Source organism: Trachemys scripta, chromosome 1 (genome assembly GCF_013100865.1).
Source record: "Trachemys scripta elegans isolate TJP31775 chromosome 1, CAS_Tse_1.0, whole genome shotgun sequence".
NCBI lineage: Eukaryota > Metazoa > Chordata > Testudines > Emydidae > Trachemys > Trachemys scripta.
This window is the reverse complement of record NC_048298.1, coordinates 251983516-252004615: the sequence shown is the minus strand read 5'-3', so window position 1 is coordinate 252004615 and position 21100 is coordinate 251983516. Positions and strand designations below refer to the sequence as shown.

General features: G+C 43.3%; 1 protein-coding gene across 4 annotated transcripts in view; it reads left to right on the top strand.

Annotated features, from left to right (window-relative positions):
* The window catches only part of DNAJC3 (DnaJ heat shock protein family (Hsp40) member C3), a 67792-nt gene that overhangs the window by 13995 nt on the left and 32697 nt on the right, over positions 1-21100 (top strand). For all 4 annotated transcript variants that reach the window (XM_034758251.1, XM_034758253.1, XM_034758249.1 and 1 more), the window contains 2 exons: positions 260-384; positions 3525-3599. In XM_034758251.1, coding sequence (XP_034614142.1) covers positions 260-384; positions 3525-3599 — 200 coding nt within the window. The remainder of the gene's footprint in view (positions 1-259; positions 385-3524; positions 3600-21100) is intronic.

Sequence of the window (21100 nt, the reverse complement as noted above, 5' to 3'; positions counted from 1 at the left end):
ATCCTTATACATTCACCTTCAAAACCCTTAGTAACATTGCTAATATATGTTCACATCCTCTCTATTTTCAATAATGTTAACATAAGCAAATTACATGAGATGTAAAATATTACTGTGTACAAATGTTACTTTTGCTAATTGTTAAATATAATTGTCAAATTGCTTAAAATCAGGTAATGCTGCTATTATTATGATTGCAGCTTAGCTGTACCCAAATTACATTGAGGCGGTGTTCTGATTATTTATTCTTTGCTTGCAGAAGGGGACTCTGATAACTATATTGCCTATTATAGAAGAGCCACAGTGTATTTGGCCATGGGCAAATCTAAAGCTGCAATTCGTGATTTAAGCAAAGTTGTTGAACTAAAGCAGGATTTCACATCAGTAAGTAATGCTTTCTCAGGATTCCTTCAGGGTAAAAGAAAATGGTGTTCCTTTTTGTTTTCCTGTTTTGTTTATAAGGCAGAGTCTTTTTTAGCTGGTGGTATAATAAAAAAGAGAATTTAATACCCCATATTTCAGGAAGTTTAAAATTAGATACCACAAGTTACTAGTGCATGTACTATATTGAACACTCTTACATTGGCTGAGAGATAGACTAGTCTGGTCTCATTCTAACTTTTAACTTTATACCTGGCCTATAGTAAAATGCCCAAATCCTCTGCTAGCATATCTAAAGGTTTGTAATGAACTATGAGTAAGGCTAAGTTTTTTATTCACGGGTATTTTTAGTAAAAGTCACAGACAGGTCATGGGCAATAAACAAAAAGTCATGGCCTGTGACCTGTCCATGACTTTTACTAAAAATACCTGTGAATAAAACTTGGGGGGGGAGGGGCTTGTCCAGGGGCCCTGCAGGTGCTGGAGGGGGGAGGGCGTGGGGGCTGGCAAGCTCCCTACCTGGATCCACGCCTTCCTTTCCAGCAGCAGCAGCAGAGTTTGGGTGTGGGAGGGGACAGGGGGTTGGGGCACGGGACAGGTTGAGGCGGTCTCTGGGTGGCGCTTACCTGGGGGGCTCTCCGGAAGCGACAACATCCCCCTCACTCAGCTGCTAGACGGAAGCGTGGCCAGGCAGCTCTGTGCGTTACCTCTGCCTCCAGGCACCACCCCCACATCTCCCATTGGCTGTGGTTCCCAGCCAATGAGAGCTGCAAAGCTAGTGCTCTGGGCAGAGGCAGCCCACAGAACTGCGTGGCCACGCCTACGCCAAGCAGCTGAGCTAGGGGGATGTTGTCGCTTCCGGGGAGTCCCCCAGGTAATCGTTGCCCAGAGCCCGCCTTACCCTGTCCCATGCCCCAACCCCCTATCCTCTCCCCCACACAAACTCTGTTGTGTGGGGGGCGCAGGTGCATGGTGGGCCGAGACTGCCCCAGCAGCGGCCGGTGTGCCTGGTGCAGGGGCTGCCTGAGCTGTCCCTGAGCCAGGCACATCGGCCACTGCAGAAGTCATGCAGGTCATGGAAAGTCACAGAATCCATGACTTCTATGACCTCCATGACAAACTCGCAGCCTTAACTATGAGTCATTTATAAGCAGTAAAATTGGTTGCCAAATCAAGAAATAAGTTACTTTTTAGGATTACCGCCTACTTTACCAAAGCTCTTAGAGGCTAGTTAGCGGGAGACTTCTGAAGTTAGAATTAGCCATTTGACCAGCCTCCCTACCTGCTACCCAATTTTTTGTTCTGAACTGCAGATTATCTCCTCAAATTTTAAAAATAACTATTTGGAAAGGTTGAGTTGCACACAATTTGAAAGGTAAAGATTGACTATCTATTTCTCTTAGCAAAAATGATAATGTAATGTTTACAGTGTTGTTGTAGCCATGTTGGTCCCAGGATATTAGAGACACAAGATGTATGAGGCAATATATTTTATTGGACCGACTTCTGTTAGTGAAAGGGACAACTTTCGAGCTTTCTCAGACCTGAAGAGATCTATGTAAGTTACTCAGAGTGTCACACCTAAATACAAGGTGGAACAGATTATGTAGTTAAATCTGTTCCACCTTGTATTTAGCTCTCACACTCAGAGTACCTTTTCCTGACCTGAAGAAGAGCTCTGTGGAGCTTAAAAGCTTGTCTCTCTCACCACAGAAGTTGGTCCAATAAAAGATATTAAGTCCCCCACCTTGTGTTTGTTTTTATATATTTGTTACTATGACAAATTTGACACATTCTCTCCTTTAAGAGATTAAATACCATATATACTCGTTCATTAACCCATTCGTTTATAAGCCGACACCCCCCCCCCCCCGCAAATGGATAGGTAAAAATAGCAAAAAACTGTATGTATAGGGTCGGCTTATGAAAGCTTATTTCAGGGGTTGGAAAACTTTGGCTCCTGGCCCATCAGGGTAAGCTGCTGGTGGGTCGGGACGTTTTGTTTACCTGGAGTGTCTGCAGGCATGGAGCCCCTCAGTTCCCTCTGGCTGTGTTTCTCCATTCCCAGCCAATGGGACTGCAGGACTTCCTGCAGCTCCCATTAGCTGGGAACAGCGAATCGCGGCCACAGGGAGCTGAGGGGCTCCATGCCTGCAGACGCTTCAGGTAAACAAAATGACAATGTATTAGATATTCAATTCAATGATTCCATAGAGTTTTTAAAATCATCAAATTTTGGTGTAGACCCGTTTATGAGCCGACCCCCGCTCTTTGATGCGTCACTTTTTAACCAAAAATATTCGGCTTATGAACGAGTGTATATGGTAATTTTACAACAAAATGATGCCTTTTAAATGACCTTGTTCTAGTGAACAAATGGAAGGAGTTTCTCTTTTCCTCTCCTCCCCACCAGATTAAAACATTTGGTATAAGAACTATTTTTAAAGTCCCAGGACTAGTTTAACACAATGTTACTGGCAATAAATTGTCTTGCAGTCATTAGATTTTTATTTAACTAACTTATTTAAGAAAGGGTGACTGCAAGTCTTAACATTAATAGCTCTTCTAAATTAACTTGCATGAAAACTTTCTTATCCTGAATAATCAAAATTTCAGTTAGGATCCTTCCAAAATAATCTGCACTGACTTTTACAGTGGCTTTTGCTAAAGAGTCCTCATTAAATTTTCAGGTTACTAGAAGTATTAACAATAAGGACTTCCATACCCTTTGCTGCAATCTGTTGAAAAAGCTGTGAATTAAGAAAATCAAAACAGCGTAACAGTGTTGACTAGCTATCTTACAAGTTGACAGTTGTTTTTCTTGGTACAGTCCTCTGATGGAAGAGTTTGGGTGGTAATTGGAGCTACCCCTACATTTGCAATGATAGGTAATTACTGGTCTAAAACCCTGATGCAGAAAACCATAATCATTTTTGCTAAAGCTGCTCTTGTAAGAACACAATGTAGGAAAGGGATGGAGAAAGCAGACACCTTCATATCTCCTTTTGGTTCAGTTTGCTATATGTGGATGGGGGGTGAAATTTTCCATTTTATTAAATTTGGGGAGATTGGGTTTTAATTTTTCTTTTTGACTACAAATAAGAACAGAGTAAAGTACAAAAATGGTTACTGTTCCATTTCAGGCAAGATTACAGAGAGGCCATTTACTTCTTAAGCAAGGAAAATTTGATGAAGCAGAAGAAGATTTCAAAAATGTGGTAAGTAGGAAGCATAGAAAACTACACCGTTGGCTTTAAATTCCGATTATGAGCCAAGAGCATTTTCTCATAACCTAAATCCATTGTAGACCACATACATATGTAGCTGAGTTGCAGACTGCATTTTTTTTTTAAAGATGTTGCAGCAGAGTTGAGCTATTTTGTATAAACAAACAATGGAAAAAGTACACCTCTACCTCGATATAATGCTGTCCTCGGGAGCCAAAAAATCTTATCGCGTTATAGGTGAAACCGCGTTATATCAAACTTGCTTTGATCCACCAGAGTGGGCAACCGTCCGTCCCCCCCCCCCCGAGCATTGCTTTACCGCGTTATATCCGAATTCGTGTTATATTGGGATAGAAGTGTAGTAATAGAGTAATTGTGGATTAATTGTAGCACCTTTTTAATGAAGCTCACAATATTTTAATTTTTCTGTTATAAAGAAACAGTTCAGTTGCAAATGCCACTACATACAAGATGTTTTCTAAACAATATAATGAAAATAAGGCTGCATTTGTATGGTTAAGTAGATTTTGTTCTGTCCCATTTTCTGTCACTTCACTTATTTGATATGATAACAATAGTGTAGTGTAGGATTTTGAAAAATATTATTGTCAGGTTTAAATGTGTTTACCACTTCATCATTCCTCCTTGACATCAACACTAGGGAAAAACGTGTGCCTTCAGAGAGGAAGGATAGTACAGACTTTACGGTGCTAGCCTGGGACTTGGAAGATCTAGGTTCAGTTCCTTGTCCACAGACTTCTGGTGTGACCTTTGCCAAGTCACTCAGTGTTTCTGTGCCTCAGTTCTCCAGCTATAAGATGACCTCCCTACCTCATGTGGGTTTTGTGAGGTGCTCAGATACTGCTGGAATGGGGGCCATACAAGTAGTGTAGAGGATTTTTTCCCTAAAAACACGTTTGGTTTATTTTTTTTATCTGGTCAAGTAAAAGGTATTTATAAATCTTAAGCACATTTACAAAAAGTAAACTACTTAATCTCAAAATTAACTGAATTTTCATCCTGATATCACATACTAGCCTCTTCCTTCTCTTCTTGTCACATCAGGCAGGCTAGGTCTAGGCCACTGATCAAAATTCCAAAAAGATATTGGAATAGGCTATGTTTGCTTTGCTTTTCTCTCCTATATAGAGTTGTGTATTTTAATGGTCAAGCACTTAAAGCTTTAAGGGATAGGCAATTTTTTATAAGCCAAAGTAAAGAAACCCTATAAATGAGTGTAACTATATACCGTGGTTCCAGCTATGTTCATGGAACGTGTGGAAGTACAGAGATTTGATGTTTAATGGAGACCCTTCCCATGAGTGCTTAAGATAAAAAACCTGGTGGTCATACTCAACAACCCTTTAGTGGTATGGAAGAGAGGAGAGAGACTGGTCTTACTCTGGTTAGCTGAGTGTCTTGTCATTGTAATGGATTTTAATACTATCAGTGATTTAATTACTGTTTTTGTGTGTATGTGTGTGAAATTAATGTTTCTCCAGACATTTGCTGCTAGCACCACATTTGGAAACTTTTAGTGGCCAAAAAAAAAAAAAATCAGCAAAACAGTTTTTATTCCCAGCCAAGCTTCAGAGCTCTAGAAGAGCAGCAGAACACAAAGCTTAACTTTACTTTTCAAATCCTGGCTAATATAAAATAAAGTTGTTTGGCTTAAACCTATTGAGTATCATTAATAAAACTAAATGACTAGCAATTACTGCTGATATGATAGAGTGGACCATTATGCTGGAAAAGTACAGTAGTATCAAGCCTATTACAGACTAGTTATGAATATCTGTAGAAACCCATTTCAGTTCACTAAAACATCAAATAATAATTATGAAAATATACACATTTTAAAATATTTGGGAAGCATCAGACTCCTTTGGTCTCTACAAGGTAGTTGTATTTGTTCTATTTCTTTAATTCTATAAACACAACAGATTTGCTTATGTGTATCTAATCACTTTTACTGTTTTCTGTATTTTCTGTTAAAACCACAAACTTCAATTAAATATGGTACAGTATGTCCCTGGCTTTTTTTAACTTAACAAGCTCATAATTGTATAGGATAATTTAGATGCGTTGGTTGAGTGAATTTTAAGTTGTTTTTAGCTGATGTTCCGTGTGCGTGGGAGGCTGGGAAAAGGGGGGAATTACCTAGCTCTCTGAAGCTAGGGGGTTTAGACCAACCTGGTGGTTCTGCCAAACATTCTGTGTAAACTATTTAGTCTTATTGTGCAGACATATATAAACTAAACTTCTCAGAAGATGAGGGAACACACTTATTAATACTATACATTATTTTTTCTGTTGGTTTGTTTGTTTAGGAGTTTGTATGGAATGTACTTGGATGGGATAGTCTTTCTGAATGACTTCCAAGACTTGTGTATGGTAATCCCGCTTTATGACCAGGGGAATGGGGAATATTTGTTACATTCATTATTAGAGGGCTGTGAACCAGTGCATTAAACCAGCTGCTGAGAAGCAGAAGAGTAACAAGTTGGACCTTGATGCTGCTGTCTGAAGGTGTTCTCTTGAATGTGGATTGGTGCAGTCCAAGAGAATACACAGGAGGACCTTGGGGTAACTTTTACAAAAGCATTTAAGTGACTTAGGAGCCGAGTGATTTGTGTTGGAAAATTTTACCACTGGTCTCATCTGTCCTTTTCTCCCCCTTCTTTCCCCCCATTTCCTCCTTGGAAACAACCATTGGTTCACCTTCTAAAGCAAGATCCTCCACCTTCCTTTAAACCTCATGGGGAAGACCCATATTCCTCAGTCAGAATGTCCTCTACAAGGGCACAGTTGTCACAGAATTCGTGGCTCTGTGTCAGGAGTCATATACCACATGAAGGGCACCTTCTGACTTTCAGAAACAGTTGCTTTGGCTTCTTTGCCTCATTCAGAAGCTGTTCTGATGGTGGGAAAAGTTTGTGCTTATGCAAACAATGGTATTTTACGAGCAGGAGTATTGTATGGAGGAATAGGACTTTCTCCCCAGGAGGCCAGTTTTCCTAGCATCCTTGAACTGAGGGGGATCTCTCTCGGCTGACGCAAACCATGGAAATCTGAGTGAGGACTAGAATGTAGAACCCCTTTTGATTGCCTGTTCTTAAGGCTGTTTTTTCACTGTGAATCGAAGAAACCAGTTTTTCAATCCCTCCAGGTGAGGGTGGGGAGCTCAGGGGGAGAGTCCCTATCTAGGCTAGTATAGTAATCTAACTGCTCCCTCCCCTTTACCCTCCTCAGAAACAACCATCCGCTTTTCTTGGGCAGCTTAGCTTTGCTCTCTCAGGGACCTGTTGCTACACCTTTAAGGGGCGAGAGAGAGGAGCAGGAAGACCCTTTTAAATACTACAGTGACAGTAGGGGCTGCAGAGACATAAGGCCCAGCCTAAATTAATTCAGTTGGGGTTTGGATGTGCAGGGAAGACACTCTTCTTGTGGAGAAGCAACCTCATTTTCCCCCGCTCCCCTAAAAAAATAAAAAAACGAACAAAATAGCAATGCAGGCGGCTCATTCCTCCCTTCTCTCCTTATAAAACAACTTTTGGCTCCTCCTGGGCAGCTCAGACCTCTCCTTTGGAAACGCACTGGTGTGTCATCATTAAATATTATACCCATGTTGGCACCTGGTAAAGTCTATTTTCTTGTCTGAATGTGGGCAAGACAGAGCCACATGTTAACCAGAGGTTGCTAGTTAGCTCTAGAGAATTATTGTTCAGTGGAATGGCTATTCTGTCTCTTTGTACAGCTCCAAGGCATTGAATAGTCAGCAGGGTTTCTCAGATGCTTCATATCTAATATTTCTGTTATTCTTGTTAGCAGCCACACAATGAAAGTCACTAGGAAGAGAGTTGGAGATAGGGTGACCAGACAGCAAGTGTGGAAAAATCGGGACAGGGAGTGGGAAGTAATAGGAGCCTATATAAGAAAAAGACCCAAAAATCGTTCTATAAAATCGGGACATCTGGTCACCCTAGTTGGAGAAGAGGTCAGCGTCCTCTTCTGGGCCCTGATCCAGCACCACACTTAGTCAAGCATGTGATTAATTGTATTGATATAAATGGGAATATTGATGTGTCAAGTTGTTTGCAGGATCAGGGACTCTCTGAAAAAAGGAGGCTTCATCAAGTCACATGGTACCTTTCTCTTTGTGACTTTCAGCCTCCCCGGAAGAATACTCCGGCACTGGTGTGAAGAAAGTCTTTCCAAAAGCAGATGGGTGATAAGTGACAGGTATCAAGTTTGCTGCACCTGAATTGTGCAAAAACCAAGAAACTACTGCAAAGGGCCTTGCTGACAGACTTGTTTAAACTGCTTCCAGTTGTGAACATTTGACTGTTAAGCACCAACTAGTATATGTAGACTGCAATGAATATGTTGTGAATAGAGATGTTCTGTCTCTCTTATAGATGAATTTGTGTTTTTTTTGAGCATGGAGGAATTATAGATATTTAAAAGCCATAAATTGAAGATCCTTATAGTTTCACTAGGTGTCAGCAAAGACTAACCAACTTTGAACGTTGTGTACTTACAAATTATTTTTATATTTTCCTAATTTACCACAGGCTTCAGTTACAAATATGTCACATTATTTATCCATGGTCATCCTGTGTGTGTGTGTGTGTGTGTGTAGAAGGTCTATTTTAGTTGTGGGTGAAGCAAACCATCCTCTTCTAGTCCAATACAAACTCTAACACCATTATTTCAGGCAGCATGAGAGCAGGGATACCCAAAGTGCTATCTTCTGTTTCTCAGTCTCTGAGAGGTGCACCCCATGTTGATATTAGACTAGGCCCCCAAATTATTTACCCTGTAGTAACAGTGGTAGCAGCAAATAGAGAAGTCAATCTAATGTGCAGCTTTTTGGGGAGTGCCATTCTCCCCTCACTTTAGTAATCTAGCATTATTGTAAATATCGAAGATGAGAAATGGGGAAGGGAATTTAGTTAAGTTGTGTTTATTCCCCTGCCAGTGCAGGACTTTCCCTTAGAGGATATTTTAGTGTGTTTCCTCTCCAATTTTTAGTAACTCAAACAGTGGGGTTTCTGCCACTTTCCTTGAGACTGTTCAACAGCCTAACAGATGTCCCTGTTAGATGAGTTTTCCTTCCATCCCCCTGATATTCAGCCTGAATTTTTGTTTGCTCAGTGTCATTCCATTACTCCTTGGACCTGTCAGAAACTGTTCCTCTCCCTATGCTTGGCAGCCTGTTGCTGCCTCTACGAGGCATACTGCAGTCTGTCTCTGTGCAGTTCTACAGTACAGAGGCCCTCCCACCCTGACTGTGTCCCTGCTTTTTAACATTTACAAATGCCTTCCTCTATCTACAGTGTTACTGTAAAGCACCCAACTCAATCTAGTCCGTCCACTTTCTCTTTAGCGACTTAAACACCTTTGTACTTTTAACTTTCTTCCAATAAGGATCCTAGATCCCAACCCACTTAGGGTATGTCTACACTACGAGATTAGGTCGAATTAATAGAAGCCGGTTTTATAGAAATCGGTTGTATACAGCCGATTTTGTGTGTCCCCACATAAAATGCTCTAAGTGCTCTAGTCGGCGGACCGCGTCCACAGTACCGAGGTTAGCGTCGACTTCCGGAGCATTGCACTATGGGTAGCTATCCCACAGTTCCCGCAGTCTCCGCCGCCCATTGGAATTCTGTGTTGAGATCCCAATGCCCGAATGATGCAAAACAGTGTCGCGGGAGGTTCTGGGTACATGTCGTCAGGCCCCTCCCCCTCCGTCAGAGCAACGGCAGACAATAGATTCGCGCCTTTTTACCTGGGTTACCTGTGCAGACAACATACCACGCCAAGCATGGAGCCCGCTCAGCTCATCTCACCATCACCATATGTCCTCTGGGTGCCGGCAGACGTGGGACTGCTTTGCTACGCAGCAGCAGCAGCTAACTGCCTTTTGGTGGTAGACGGTGCAGCATGACTGGTAGCCTTCATCGGCGATCTGGGTGCTGGCAGCTGTGGGGCTGGCAGCTGTGGGGCTGGCAGCCGTAGGGCTGCATTGCACCAGCCCCTTGCCTTTTGGCAGTAGATGGTGTATTACGACTGGTAACCGTCCTATTACAAGTTGGATCATCGCACATTAGCAGAGTCTTCCCTGAGCAGCAGATCGTGCAATAGGCCTGAAGGCCATCGTCATCATACAGGAAAAATGTGGCTATCAGTCTTAGTACACTAACTGCCAAGCGCCCAGTATTTGCTGCCAAGCACCCAGAAGATGCCGAGGGCTATCAGTCATGCTGCACCGTCGTCTTAAGATGTAAAAAATAGATTTGTTCTGTATTCATTTGCTTCCCCCTCCCTCCGTCAAATCAACGGCCTGCTAAACCCAGGGTTTTCAGTTTAATCTTTGGGGGGGGACCATTCTGTGTGACAGTTGTTTGTGTTTCTCCCTGATGCACAGCCACCTTTCTTAATTTTAATTCCCTGTACCTGTACGTCATGTCGTCACTCGGCCCGCCCTCCCTCCTTCCCCTGGTCCGTCAGATACTAGTTTCGCGCCTTTTTTCAGACCAGGCGCCATAGCTAGCACTGGGATCATGGAGCCCGCTCAGATCACTGCGGCAATTATGAGCACTATGAACACCACGCGCATTGTCCTGGAGCAGCCCTCACAGTTGAGAAGCGAGTGGCGATAGCCCTGTGGAAGCTTGCAACGCCAGACAGCTACCGGTCAGTTGGGAATCAATTTGGAGTGGGCAAATCTACTGTGGGGGCTGCTGTGATCCAAGTTGCCAGGGCAATCAAAGACCTGCTGATATCAAGGGTAGTGACTCTGGGCAACGTGCAGGCAATAGTGGATGGTTTTGCTGAAATGGGATTCCCAAACTGTGGTGGGGCCATAGACGGAACCCATATCCCTATCTTGGCACCGGAGCACCAAGCCACCGAGTACATAAACCGCAAGGGGTACTTTTCAATGCTGCTGCAAGCCCTGGTGGATCACAAGGGACGTTTCACCAACATCAACGTGGGATGGCCGGGAAAGGTACATGGTCTGTTTCGAAAGCTGGAGGAAGGGACTTTCTTCCCGGACCAGAAAGTAACCGTTGGGGATGTTGAAATGCCTATTGTGATCCTTGGGGACCCAGCCTACCCCTTAATGCCATGGCTCATGAAGCCGTACACAGGCAGCCTGGACAGGAGTCAGGACCTGTTCAACTATAGGCTGAGCAAGTGCCGAATGGTGGTGGAATGTGCATTTGGACGTTTAAAAGCACGCTGGCGCAGCTTACTGACTCGCTCAGACCTCAGCGAAAAGAATATCCCCATTGTTATTGCTGCTTGCTGTGCGCTCCACAATATCTGTGAGAGTAAGGGGGAGACATTTATGGTTGGGTGGGAGGTTGAGACACATCGCCTGGCCGCTGATTATGCGCAGCCAGGCACCAGGGTGGTTAGAGGAGCACAGCAGGGCGCGGTGCGCATCAGAGAAGCTTTGAAAACGAGTTTTGTGACTGGCCAGGCTACGGTGTGAAACTTCTGTTTGTTTCTCCTTGATGAACCCTCCGCCCCCCCCACCCGGTTCACTCTACTTCCCTGTAAACCAACCACCCCACCCCACCCTCCCCTCCCCACTTCGAGCACCGCTTGCAAAGGCAATAAAGTCATTGTTACTTCTCATTCATGCATTCTTTATTAATTCATCACACAACTAGGGGGATAATTGCCAAGGTAGCCTGGGATGGGTGGGGGAGGAGGGATGGAAAAGGACACACTGCATTTTAAAACTTTAACTCTTATTGAAGGCCAGCCTTCTGATGCTTGGGCAATCATCTGGGGTGGAGTGACTGGGTGGCCGGAGGCCCCCCCACCGTGTTCTTGGGCGTCTGGGTGAGGAGGCTATGGAACTTGGGGAGGAGGGCTGTTGGTTACACAGGCTGTAGCGGCGGTCTCTGCTCCTGCTGCCTTTCCTGCAGCTCAACCATACGCTGGAGCATATCAGTTTGATGCTCCAGCAGACGGAGCATTGTCTCTTGCTTTCTGTCTGCAAGATGACGCCACCTATCATCTTCAGCCCGCCACTTGCTCTTTTCGTCCCGCGATTCAGCCCGCCACCTCTCCTCTTGTTCATATTGTGCTTTTCTCATGTCTGACATTGACTGCCTCCACGCATTCTGCTGTGCTCTATCAGCGTGGGAGGACATCTGGAGCTCCGTGAACATATCGTCCCGCGTCCTCCGTTTTCTCTTTCTAATGTTCACTAGCCTCTGTGAAGGAGAAACATTTGCAGCTGGTGGAGGAGAAGGGAGAGGTGGTTAAAAAAAGACACATTTTAGAGAACAATGAGTACACTCTTTCATTACAAGGTCGCATTTTTCCTCTTATAGTGAGGGCCTGCCGGTTTGGTATGAGAGATCACTCACGCAGTGCCAGGCAACAGATTTCGGCTTGCAGGCAGCCATGGTAACATGTGGGAATGGTTTCAAACAGCAGCGCCCTCATTTCCCATATCAAGGATGAATTGGGTTGGCCATTTAAAATGGGTTTTCAATGTAAAAGGAGGGGCTGCGGTTTCCGGGTTAACATGCAGCACAAACCCAACTAAACCACCCCCCCACACACACACCCAATTCTCTGGGATGATCACTTCACCCCTCCCCCCCACCGCGTGGCTAACAGCGGGGAACATTTCTGTTCAGAAGAGCAGGAACGGGCACCTCTGAATGTCCCCTTAATAAAATCACCCCATTTCAACCAGGTGACAGTGAATGATATCACTCTCCTGAGGATAACAAAGAGAGAAAAGGAATGGATGTTGTCTGCATGCTAGCAAACACCGGGTCCATATGCTGCCATGCTTTGTTATGCAATGATTCAAGACTACGTGCTACTGGCCTGGCGTGCTAAAGTTTACTACCATGGCGGATGGGATAAGGCAGCCCTCCCCAGAAACCTTTTGCAAAGGCTTTGGGAGTACATGAAGGAGAGCTTTCTGGAGATGTCCCTGGAGGATTTCCGCTCCATCCCCATACACGTTAACAGACTTTTCCAGTAGCTGTACTGGCCACGATTGCCAGGGCAAATTAATCATTAAACACGCTTGCTTTTAAACCATGTGTAATATTTACAAAGGTACACTCACCAGAGGTCCCCTGTGTGCCCTCAGGGTCTTGGGTAAGTTCGGGGGTTACTGGTTCCAGGTCCAGGGTGACAAACATATTCTGGCTGTTGGGGAAACCGGTTTCTCCGCTTCCTTGCTTCTGTGAGCTACCTACATTACCTCCATCCTCATCTTCCTCGTTCCCCGAACCCTCTTCCCTGTGTGTTTCTCCATTGACGGAGTCATAGCACACGGTTCGGGTAGTGGTGGCTGTACCCCCTAGAATGGCATGCAGCTCCACGTAGAAGCGGCAAGTTTGCGGCTCTGCCCCGGACCTTCCATTTGCTTCTCTGGCTTTGTGGTAGGCTTGCTGTAGCTCCTTAATTTTCACGCGGCACTGCTGTGTGTCCCTGTTATGGCCTCGGTCCTTCATGGCCTTGGAGACCTTTTCAAATACTTTGCCATTTCTTTTACTGCTACGGAGTTCAGCTAGCACTGACTCATCTCCCCATATGGCAAGCAGATCCCTTACCTCCCATTCGGTCCATGGTGGAGCTCTTTTGCGATCCTGGGACTCCATCACGGTTACCTGTGCTGATGAGCTCTGCGTGGTTACCTGTGCTCTCCACGCTGGGCAAACAGGAAATTAAATTCAAACGTTCGCGGGTCTTTTCCTGTCTACCTGGTCAGTGCATCTGAGTTGAGAGTGCTGTCCAGAGTGGTCACAATGAAGCACTGTGGGATAGCTCCCAGAGGCCAATAACATCGAATTCCATCCACACTACCCCAATTCCGACCCGCAAAGGCCGATTTTATCGCTAATCCTTGTCGAAGGTGGTGTAAAGAAACCGGTTTAAAGAGCCCTTTAAGTCGAAAGAAAGGGCTTCGTCGTGTGAACGTGTCCAGGCTTAATTCGATTTAACGCTGCTAAAGTCGACCTAAACCCGTAGTGTAGACCAGGCTTTAGATATGAGAGATCCTCCCTCACCCTCTCCATTCCTTAGGTACAAGCCATACCTTCTTCTTTATAGCTAGGTAGCAGGCTATGATATTACCTGTTCCACACAGAGGAATTGACCTGTACATTCAATATGCTGCTTTAATTGTTAATTTCAAACATGTGAAAAGCAGTTGCAGTACTTGCAGACATATATCTATGAGGTTGGATTGTGCAGAAGCATAGTAAGCTTGTGAGTGAAACCCAAACTTTAGATTTTTTAAAACACTACTTGTCAAAATATGCAAATTAAACATCCTTAAATCAAACTCTAAGTTCTCAAGCAGATTTCTTACTTGGCCTATCCATAAATGTTGATGATTATCAATGGAAATATTTTTTAAATCAGTTTGTGTATGTGGTGAAATTGATGTTTATTGACATTTCCCAATAAAATCAAATTGTCCCAAGCCTAATAATATTTTACACACACACACACACACACACACACACACACACACATATCCCTATGTTAAAAACTTTACTAAGGTTGCAAAGTCAAGCATACAAAAGTTAGGAAATACCAGAATTAAGGTTGCCTGTGCAACCTTTAATTTGGCCCATTGTGCATATGCATTATGATATAGTTATAAGACTAAGATCACATGCTATTTTTTATAGAATCCCTGCCTCATTCAGCACACACGATGGACTATGTGCACTGAATGAGCAGTTATATAATTTGTTTCATCCTCATAGTTCAGTGGGTGACCCCAGGCATTATTTACTGCATATTGTTCATACTTCGAATACACAATTATTAGTTTACCCATGGGTCTGTCTATGGTGCTTATCAGTGTAATAAGCATTTCTTCACAAATATTGGATTTATATTCACAAAACCCGTGAGATGAGGGGGAGTGATATTACCCCCATTTTACAGCTGTGGAAACTGATGCACCGGAGATTAATGGATACTTAATTTTGGAGGCCCAATTTGAGATGCTTAGGACCTGATTTTTCAGAATACACCTCTACGCCAATATAACGCTGTCCTCGGGAGCCAAAAAATCTTACCGCGTTATATGTGAAACTGAGTTATATCGAACTTGCTTTGATCCGCCGGAGTGCACAGCCCCGCCCACCCCGGAGCACTGCTTTACCGCGTTCGTGTTATATCGGGTCGCGTTATATCGGGGTAGAGGTGTACTCAGCGTTCTATAGCACTTCATGTATTCAGGCACAGCTCCCAACGGCTTCAGTTGCAGTTGAGTACTCAGTACTTCTTCTGCACATTGGGCCCCAGGATCTCAAGTCAGGCACCCAGAAAATGAGGAGCACACAATTAGGGACTAGCTATGAAAAGTCTGGGTTGTGTGACTTAACTAGCATCATGCAGAAACTCTGACACCGTCAGGGATAGGATCAAGTTCTCCAGGGCATCATTCAACTGCCTTAACTCTGAGATCGTCCTTCGTCTTCTTGCAACCCCTGCCTTGTTCAATATATACCTTCCAACTTAAGGCATGCTTAATTTTGGCATTTCCTAACTTTTGAAGTGCTTGATTTTGCAACTTTAATAATGTTCTTTTAACATAGGTTTTTGGGTGTAATTTTCTAGCTTTTTTTTTTTTTTTTTTTTAAAGCAAACTGGAAAAAAAAACCTAATTTTGTCCTGTGGTTTCATATTGACACTGACATGGGTCATTAGCAGGGCTGGAACCTTTAGATCCACCACACCAAACCTCTGCTGCTTAAAGAACAAATTGAATCTATTTCCCCATGTTAAGTATTCTTGTCAACTGTCTGGAATTGGACCATCTTGATTATCACTACAAAAGTTTTTTTTCTCCTGCTGATAATAGCTCATCTTAATTAATTAGCCTCTTAGAGTTGGTATGGCAACTTCCACCTTTTCAAGTTCTCTTTATGTATATATATATATCTTCTTACTATATGTTCCATTCTGTGCATCTGATGAAGTGGGCTGTAGCCCACGAAAGCTTATGCTCAGATAAATTTGTTAGTCTCTAATGTGCCACAAGTACTCCTGTTCTTTAAGCTAATGGAGTAACTGATAGCAGTAGTAGGTTGTTATCCTTCATGTGGTATGGGACTAGAGTGGGATGGGAGGCTTCTCTGGTGGGTTTCACAGATATTTGTTGAAGGTAAAGGGATGGTGAGACTCAAGAATCTTGAGTTCCATTTGAGGCTCTGGAGAGTCTGCCTTTTCTTCTGCCCCATCCTCTCGGACCTATCAGTGTCCCAGTACTGTCTCTTCCTCCCCTCTGGCTTCTTGTCCCAGTCTCTTTCCTTCAGACTCCCTGTCCTAGTCTCCTCTTTTCTGGCTCCTCATCCAGTCTTTGTCACTTACCCTGGCCACAAGTCATGCCCCTCCCTGCTATGCCCAGGTTTCCTGTCTCCATGAGTTCCCAGTTCCAATCTTTCTTCCTCGGTTCCTCATCCAATCTCCATGTCTTGTCTTCTCACCCCACCACCCCTACACCTCGTTCCTTAACTCAGTCTCTTTGCCCAGCCAGTCCCAGTTCTTCCTTCACATTCTGGCTCCTCATCAGATGTCTCCTCTCCCCTCCCACATCTTACTAGTTCTCATTCCCAGTCTCCTTTCCCAGCCAGCCAATACCAGCCTCCCCTGCTGCTTTTCTGATCTCATTCCCCCCACAGTTCCCCAGACCACCACCACCTACTGGCTCCCAGTTGATTTGTCCCAATCCACTTCCCCACACTCCTTCCCTCTGCTTTCAGATCAGATGGCTTCCTTTTTCATGGTGCCTGGGTCCAGGAGGGAGATCTTGGAGGAAGCACAGGAGAGGCAGTTCAGGCACCTGGACATGGCATGATCCACAGCAGCTCAGAGTTGCAATTGCTTCAGACATAGGATGAGCAGGGACATTCCTGCTGTGCCTGTGTCTGACGCCTGCTCAGCGTGGATGAAATTTTCAGGGACTTTATTTGCTAAAAATCTAAGAACTCTGTACTTTGTGTGTGGGTGCATGTGCAACTGTAATTTGACTTCTTCTCTCCCCCCTTACCCACCAAGAGGCTTATCACTTGGTCAAATTTGGGCAGATTTTTATGGGGAAGACAAAAGACACATCACTGACACAAAGGCTGCTCCCAGCCAAATTTCAAGTGTCTGCTCCAGAGCATAGGGGTGGTAGAACTCTTCAAAGAAAATATTGTCAATTTTTTTTTTAACATGACCAAACAATGTATTTTTCCCTACCTTGACCTTGGAAAGGGCTGAACTGTTCTGACTGAAATTTTCCCCAGAAATCAACTTGAGGCAGATGCCCAGCATGGAAAATCTCAGCCTAAGTGGTTAAAGTTAAGCAAAAGTATAAGGAACTGAAAACAGGGTGTTATAATGGGAATCATTGGGCAACGTTAATAAGTAGAGCTGGTAACATTTCCAACTTCAGATACTGTACTGGAGTTTTGGGGTTTAGAGAAATTTTTTCTATAGTACCATGACAGCTATAGTGGGATAGCTTTGCTGAATAAATAACACAATCCTGACCCAAAGAATTTACAATTCCAAGGAGCAAGTGGATTCTACAAAGTGCAATAAATTGTTGAATTGGCTCAGAGTGACACATGATCACTTTAGGTTAACTAAGCGAGCCCAGTGAATAAAATGTAAATGGTTCCCACGTAGTTTATTTCTAAAATCATTCTAGTTCATTTGTGCTGCTTCAGTTTTATGTCACTGCTAATATACTAATTAAGCTGTAATAAGTGATATCTTAATTACCTACATTATCCTATGATGGTAATAGAATCATGAAAATGTAGTGTTGGAAGGGACCTTGAGAGGTCAAGTCCAGGCCCCAGCACTGGAGGCAGGACCAAGTCAACCTAGACCATCCCTCACAGGTTTTTGTCCAAACTGTTCTTAAACATCTCCAGTGATAGTTTGACACGGAAGCCCAGTGGTGGTTCACTACGCTGTCAGCAACTCTTGTCAGGCTTGAAATACTCATCACACCTAACATGCTTGTCATGAGATAAGCCCAAAAGATGGCATGGAAAACTAATAACTTACTGATCTTTAATATTTTTGCATGATGCATGTGTGAGATGTGTAAACCAAGTTATGGACTTGTGCTAGAATTTTATGTTCTTAAAATGTGTTTGGCACATTCATAAGCCCAGTCTGTCCTAGATAAAGAAATGTGTATTTGCTTGTCTGACCAGCCTGGTCATTAGGCAGAGAGAATGAAGGTACACTTACATGCAAAGTAAACAGAGCCATCAGGAGAGCAACCTGGGGGAAGATGACCACTTAAGTCTTCCCCCACTTAACAAATGGGGGATGGAGACTGCACTCCTAGGAAGTCTTCCTGCCTCTTGAAGCAGGGTCCATGCACTTTGGGAATTTATAAAGAGAGAGAAAATGCCATTTTGGCATCCTTCACCTGAAGAGACAAAGGAACTGAGCATTATGAGATATGTGAGGGGTCCTGGCCAGAGACTCTGGTCAGCCATGGTGGAAAAGACTTGGTGAGAAACACTCCTTTGAACAAGACAATCTAATCCGTTAGGTTTTAGTCTTAGAAGCATATATTTATTCTTGTTTGCGTGTAACCCTTTCTATCCTTATACCTTATACTCGGTATCACTTAATCCTATGTCCTTTTGTAAAATAAACTTGGGTTATTTTTCCTGTGTTCAGTGCACTGATTGAAGGGAAGAGTGTGTTAATACCAGTTAAGCTAACAGGTTGCAGTGTATTGTCTCTTTAACAGAGCAACGAATTTAATTACTTTTGTGAGTGTTCAGTAAGAGGGCTGGATGGTGTCGAGAGAAGTCTCTGGGGAACTTCAATTGGGGTTCATTGTTCCTTACTGGCAAGGCAAGGTTTGAACTGGGAGTGTTCTAATGAGTTTGCTTGGGAAGCAGATAATCTGGCAAGTCATGGTGTTGTCACACATCTTAGCGGTAGTAAAACTTTCACCTGCTGACCCTGAGAGGGGCAATGCAGTAACTCACACACAAAGTTTGTGCTGATTTGTTGCAGATGGGGATTCCACAACTTCCCTTGGAAGCCTATTCCAGAGCTTAACTATCCTTATAGTTAGCAAGTTTTTCCTAATATCTAACCTTAGATATCCCTTGCTGCAGATTAAGCCCTTTACTACTTGTCCTACCTTCAGTAGACATGACAAGTGACCCCTGTCCTCTTTTTAACAGCCCTTAACATATTTGAGGACTGTTATGAGTCTCTCCCATCCCCATCTTCTTTTCTCAAGAGTAAACATGCCCAGGTTTTTTTTAACCTTTCTTTATAGGCCAGATTTTTGAAAACTTTTATCGTTTTTGTTGCTTTCCTCTGGACTGTCTCAAGTTTGTCCCCATCTTTCCTTAAGTGTGGTACCCTGAATTGAACACAATACTCTAGCTGAGGCTTCACCAGTGCTGAGTATGGTAGGACAGTTACCTTCCATGTCTTACATATACAACTCCTGTTGTTAAACCCTAGAATATTAGCCTTTCTAACAGCTGCATCATATTGTTGACTTGTGTTCAGTTTGTGATCCACTGTAACCTACAGAATTTCTGAAGTACTGCCACCTAGCCAGTTACTTCCTATTTTATGGTTGTGCAGTTAATTTTTTTCTTTCGTAAGTGAAGTATTTTGCACTTGTTTTTATTGAATTTCATCTTGTTGATTTCAGACCAGTTCTAAAAAGGTCATTTTGAATTCTAATCCTGTCCTCCGAAGTGCTTGCACCCCTCCCAGCTTGGTGTTACCTGCATATTTTATAAGCATACTCTCCACTCTGTTATCCAAGTCATTAATGAAAATACTGAATAATACTGGATCCAGGACCGATCCCTGTGGGAGCCCTCTACATGTGCCACCGAGCCATTGATAACTACTTCTTTGTTTTTCAATCAGTTGTACACCCATCTTACACTAATTCCATTTAGAGTGCATTTCTCTAGTTTGCTTATGAGAATATCAAGTGGGACTGTCAACAATCTTACTAAATAAAAATCAAGACGTATCACATCTACAACTCTAGCCCTATCTGCAGGGCCAGTAACCCCGTCAAAGGAGGAAATTAGGTTGGTTTTGCATGCTTTGTTCTTGACAAATCATGTTGGTGATTCCTTATTACATTATTATCCTCTAGATGCTTACTGATTGTTTAATAATTTGTTTCAGTATCTTTCCGTATATTGAAGTTAGGCTGACTGGTCTATAATTCCCCAAATCCTCTTTGTTCCCCTTTTTAATGTTAGGTACCGTGTTTGCCCTTCTGTAGTCCTCTAGTTACCTTTTTAGTGAAACTGAAGCAAAATAGTGATTAAACACCTTTTGCCTTTTTCATGTTGTCCCCGCTAAGTAGCGGACCTATGCTTCACTTAGTCTTTCTCTTCCTCCTGTTGTATTTATAGAACCCTTTCTTGTTGCCTTTTATGTCCTTTACTAGGTGTAACTCATTTTGTGCCTTAGCCCGTCTGCTTTTGTCCCTACATGCTTGTGCTATTCCTTTGTACTCCTCCTTAACAATTTGTCCATGTTTCCACTTGTCGTAGGACTCCTTTTTGTTTTTCATTAAAGAGCTCCTGGTTGGATCCATGTTGGCCTCTTGCTATTCTTCCTTTCTTTTCTTTGCATTGGTATAGTTCGCAGTTGTGCCTTTAATAGGTCATTGCAGTATATTTATAGCTTGTACTGCTGCTGGAGTCATTTTTATGGCTAAAAAGCTTTGTGACAAACTTCAGATGTATAATTCAGGCATCATGGTAATATTTTTTTTCAAGTTGCTTCTTGTAAAAGCATAAAATGTTTGGCTTATTAAAATCTTTTTTCCAAGCAAACAATTTTAAATATTGGCTCAACTAGTGGTATATTGTTTTCCATCAGTAAACCACTATTGTGTTTGATAGCATCCTTCACACAATAACCACATAAACAATTTTCAAATTATGCAGAATGGTGGGAAGATGAGTTATTTATAGGTAGCCTAGTGGCAGGGCTCTGCATTGCTGTAGCAGATTCCTGGGTCTGTTTCCTGGAGTCTGATTCCTGGTGTTTTCAAACAGGATTTAGGAGTCCAGGGATATAGCCAGTGAGGAGAATATGATAGATCTCACATCTCTCTATTGTTGCCTCCTCACTCAGTTAAGGAGCATCAGATCAGTTCTGATAGATTCCTTTGCATGAAGGATGGTGGTCACAATGCAGAACCGTGAGAGTAGACAAGTAAACATCTGTCCTTGCATCCCTAGTTCTGACAGGGATGTGAATGTATTCCTTTCGTTCCCCAACTCCATACCTCTTATTTCTTCCAAAGGAGGAATAGGTAGAGAGAACTGTCCATCATTCTTGGCTTGCTTGTTAGGTGGAGTATGGAGGATGACTTCATTCTCCTAGTCTTCTCTTTACTTGGAGAACTTTCTCCCCACCCCCAGGAGTTGAACTTTGAACATTACGAATAAATCCTGTCT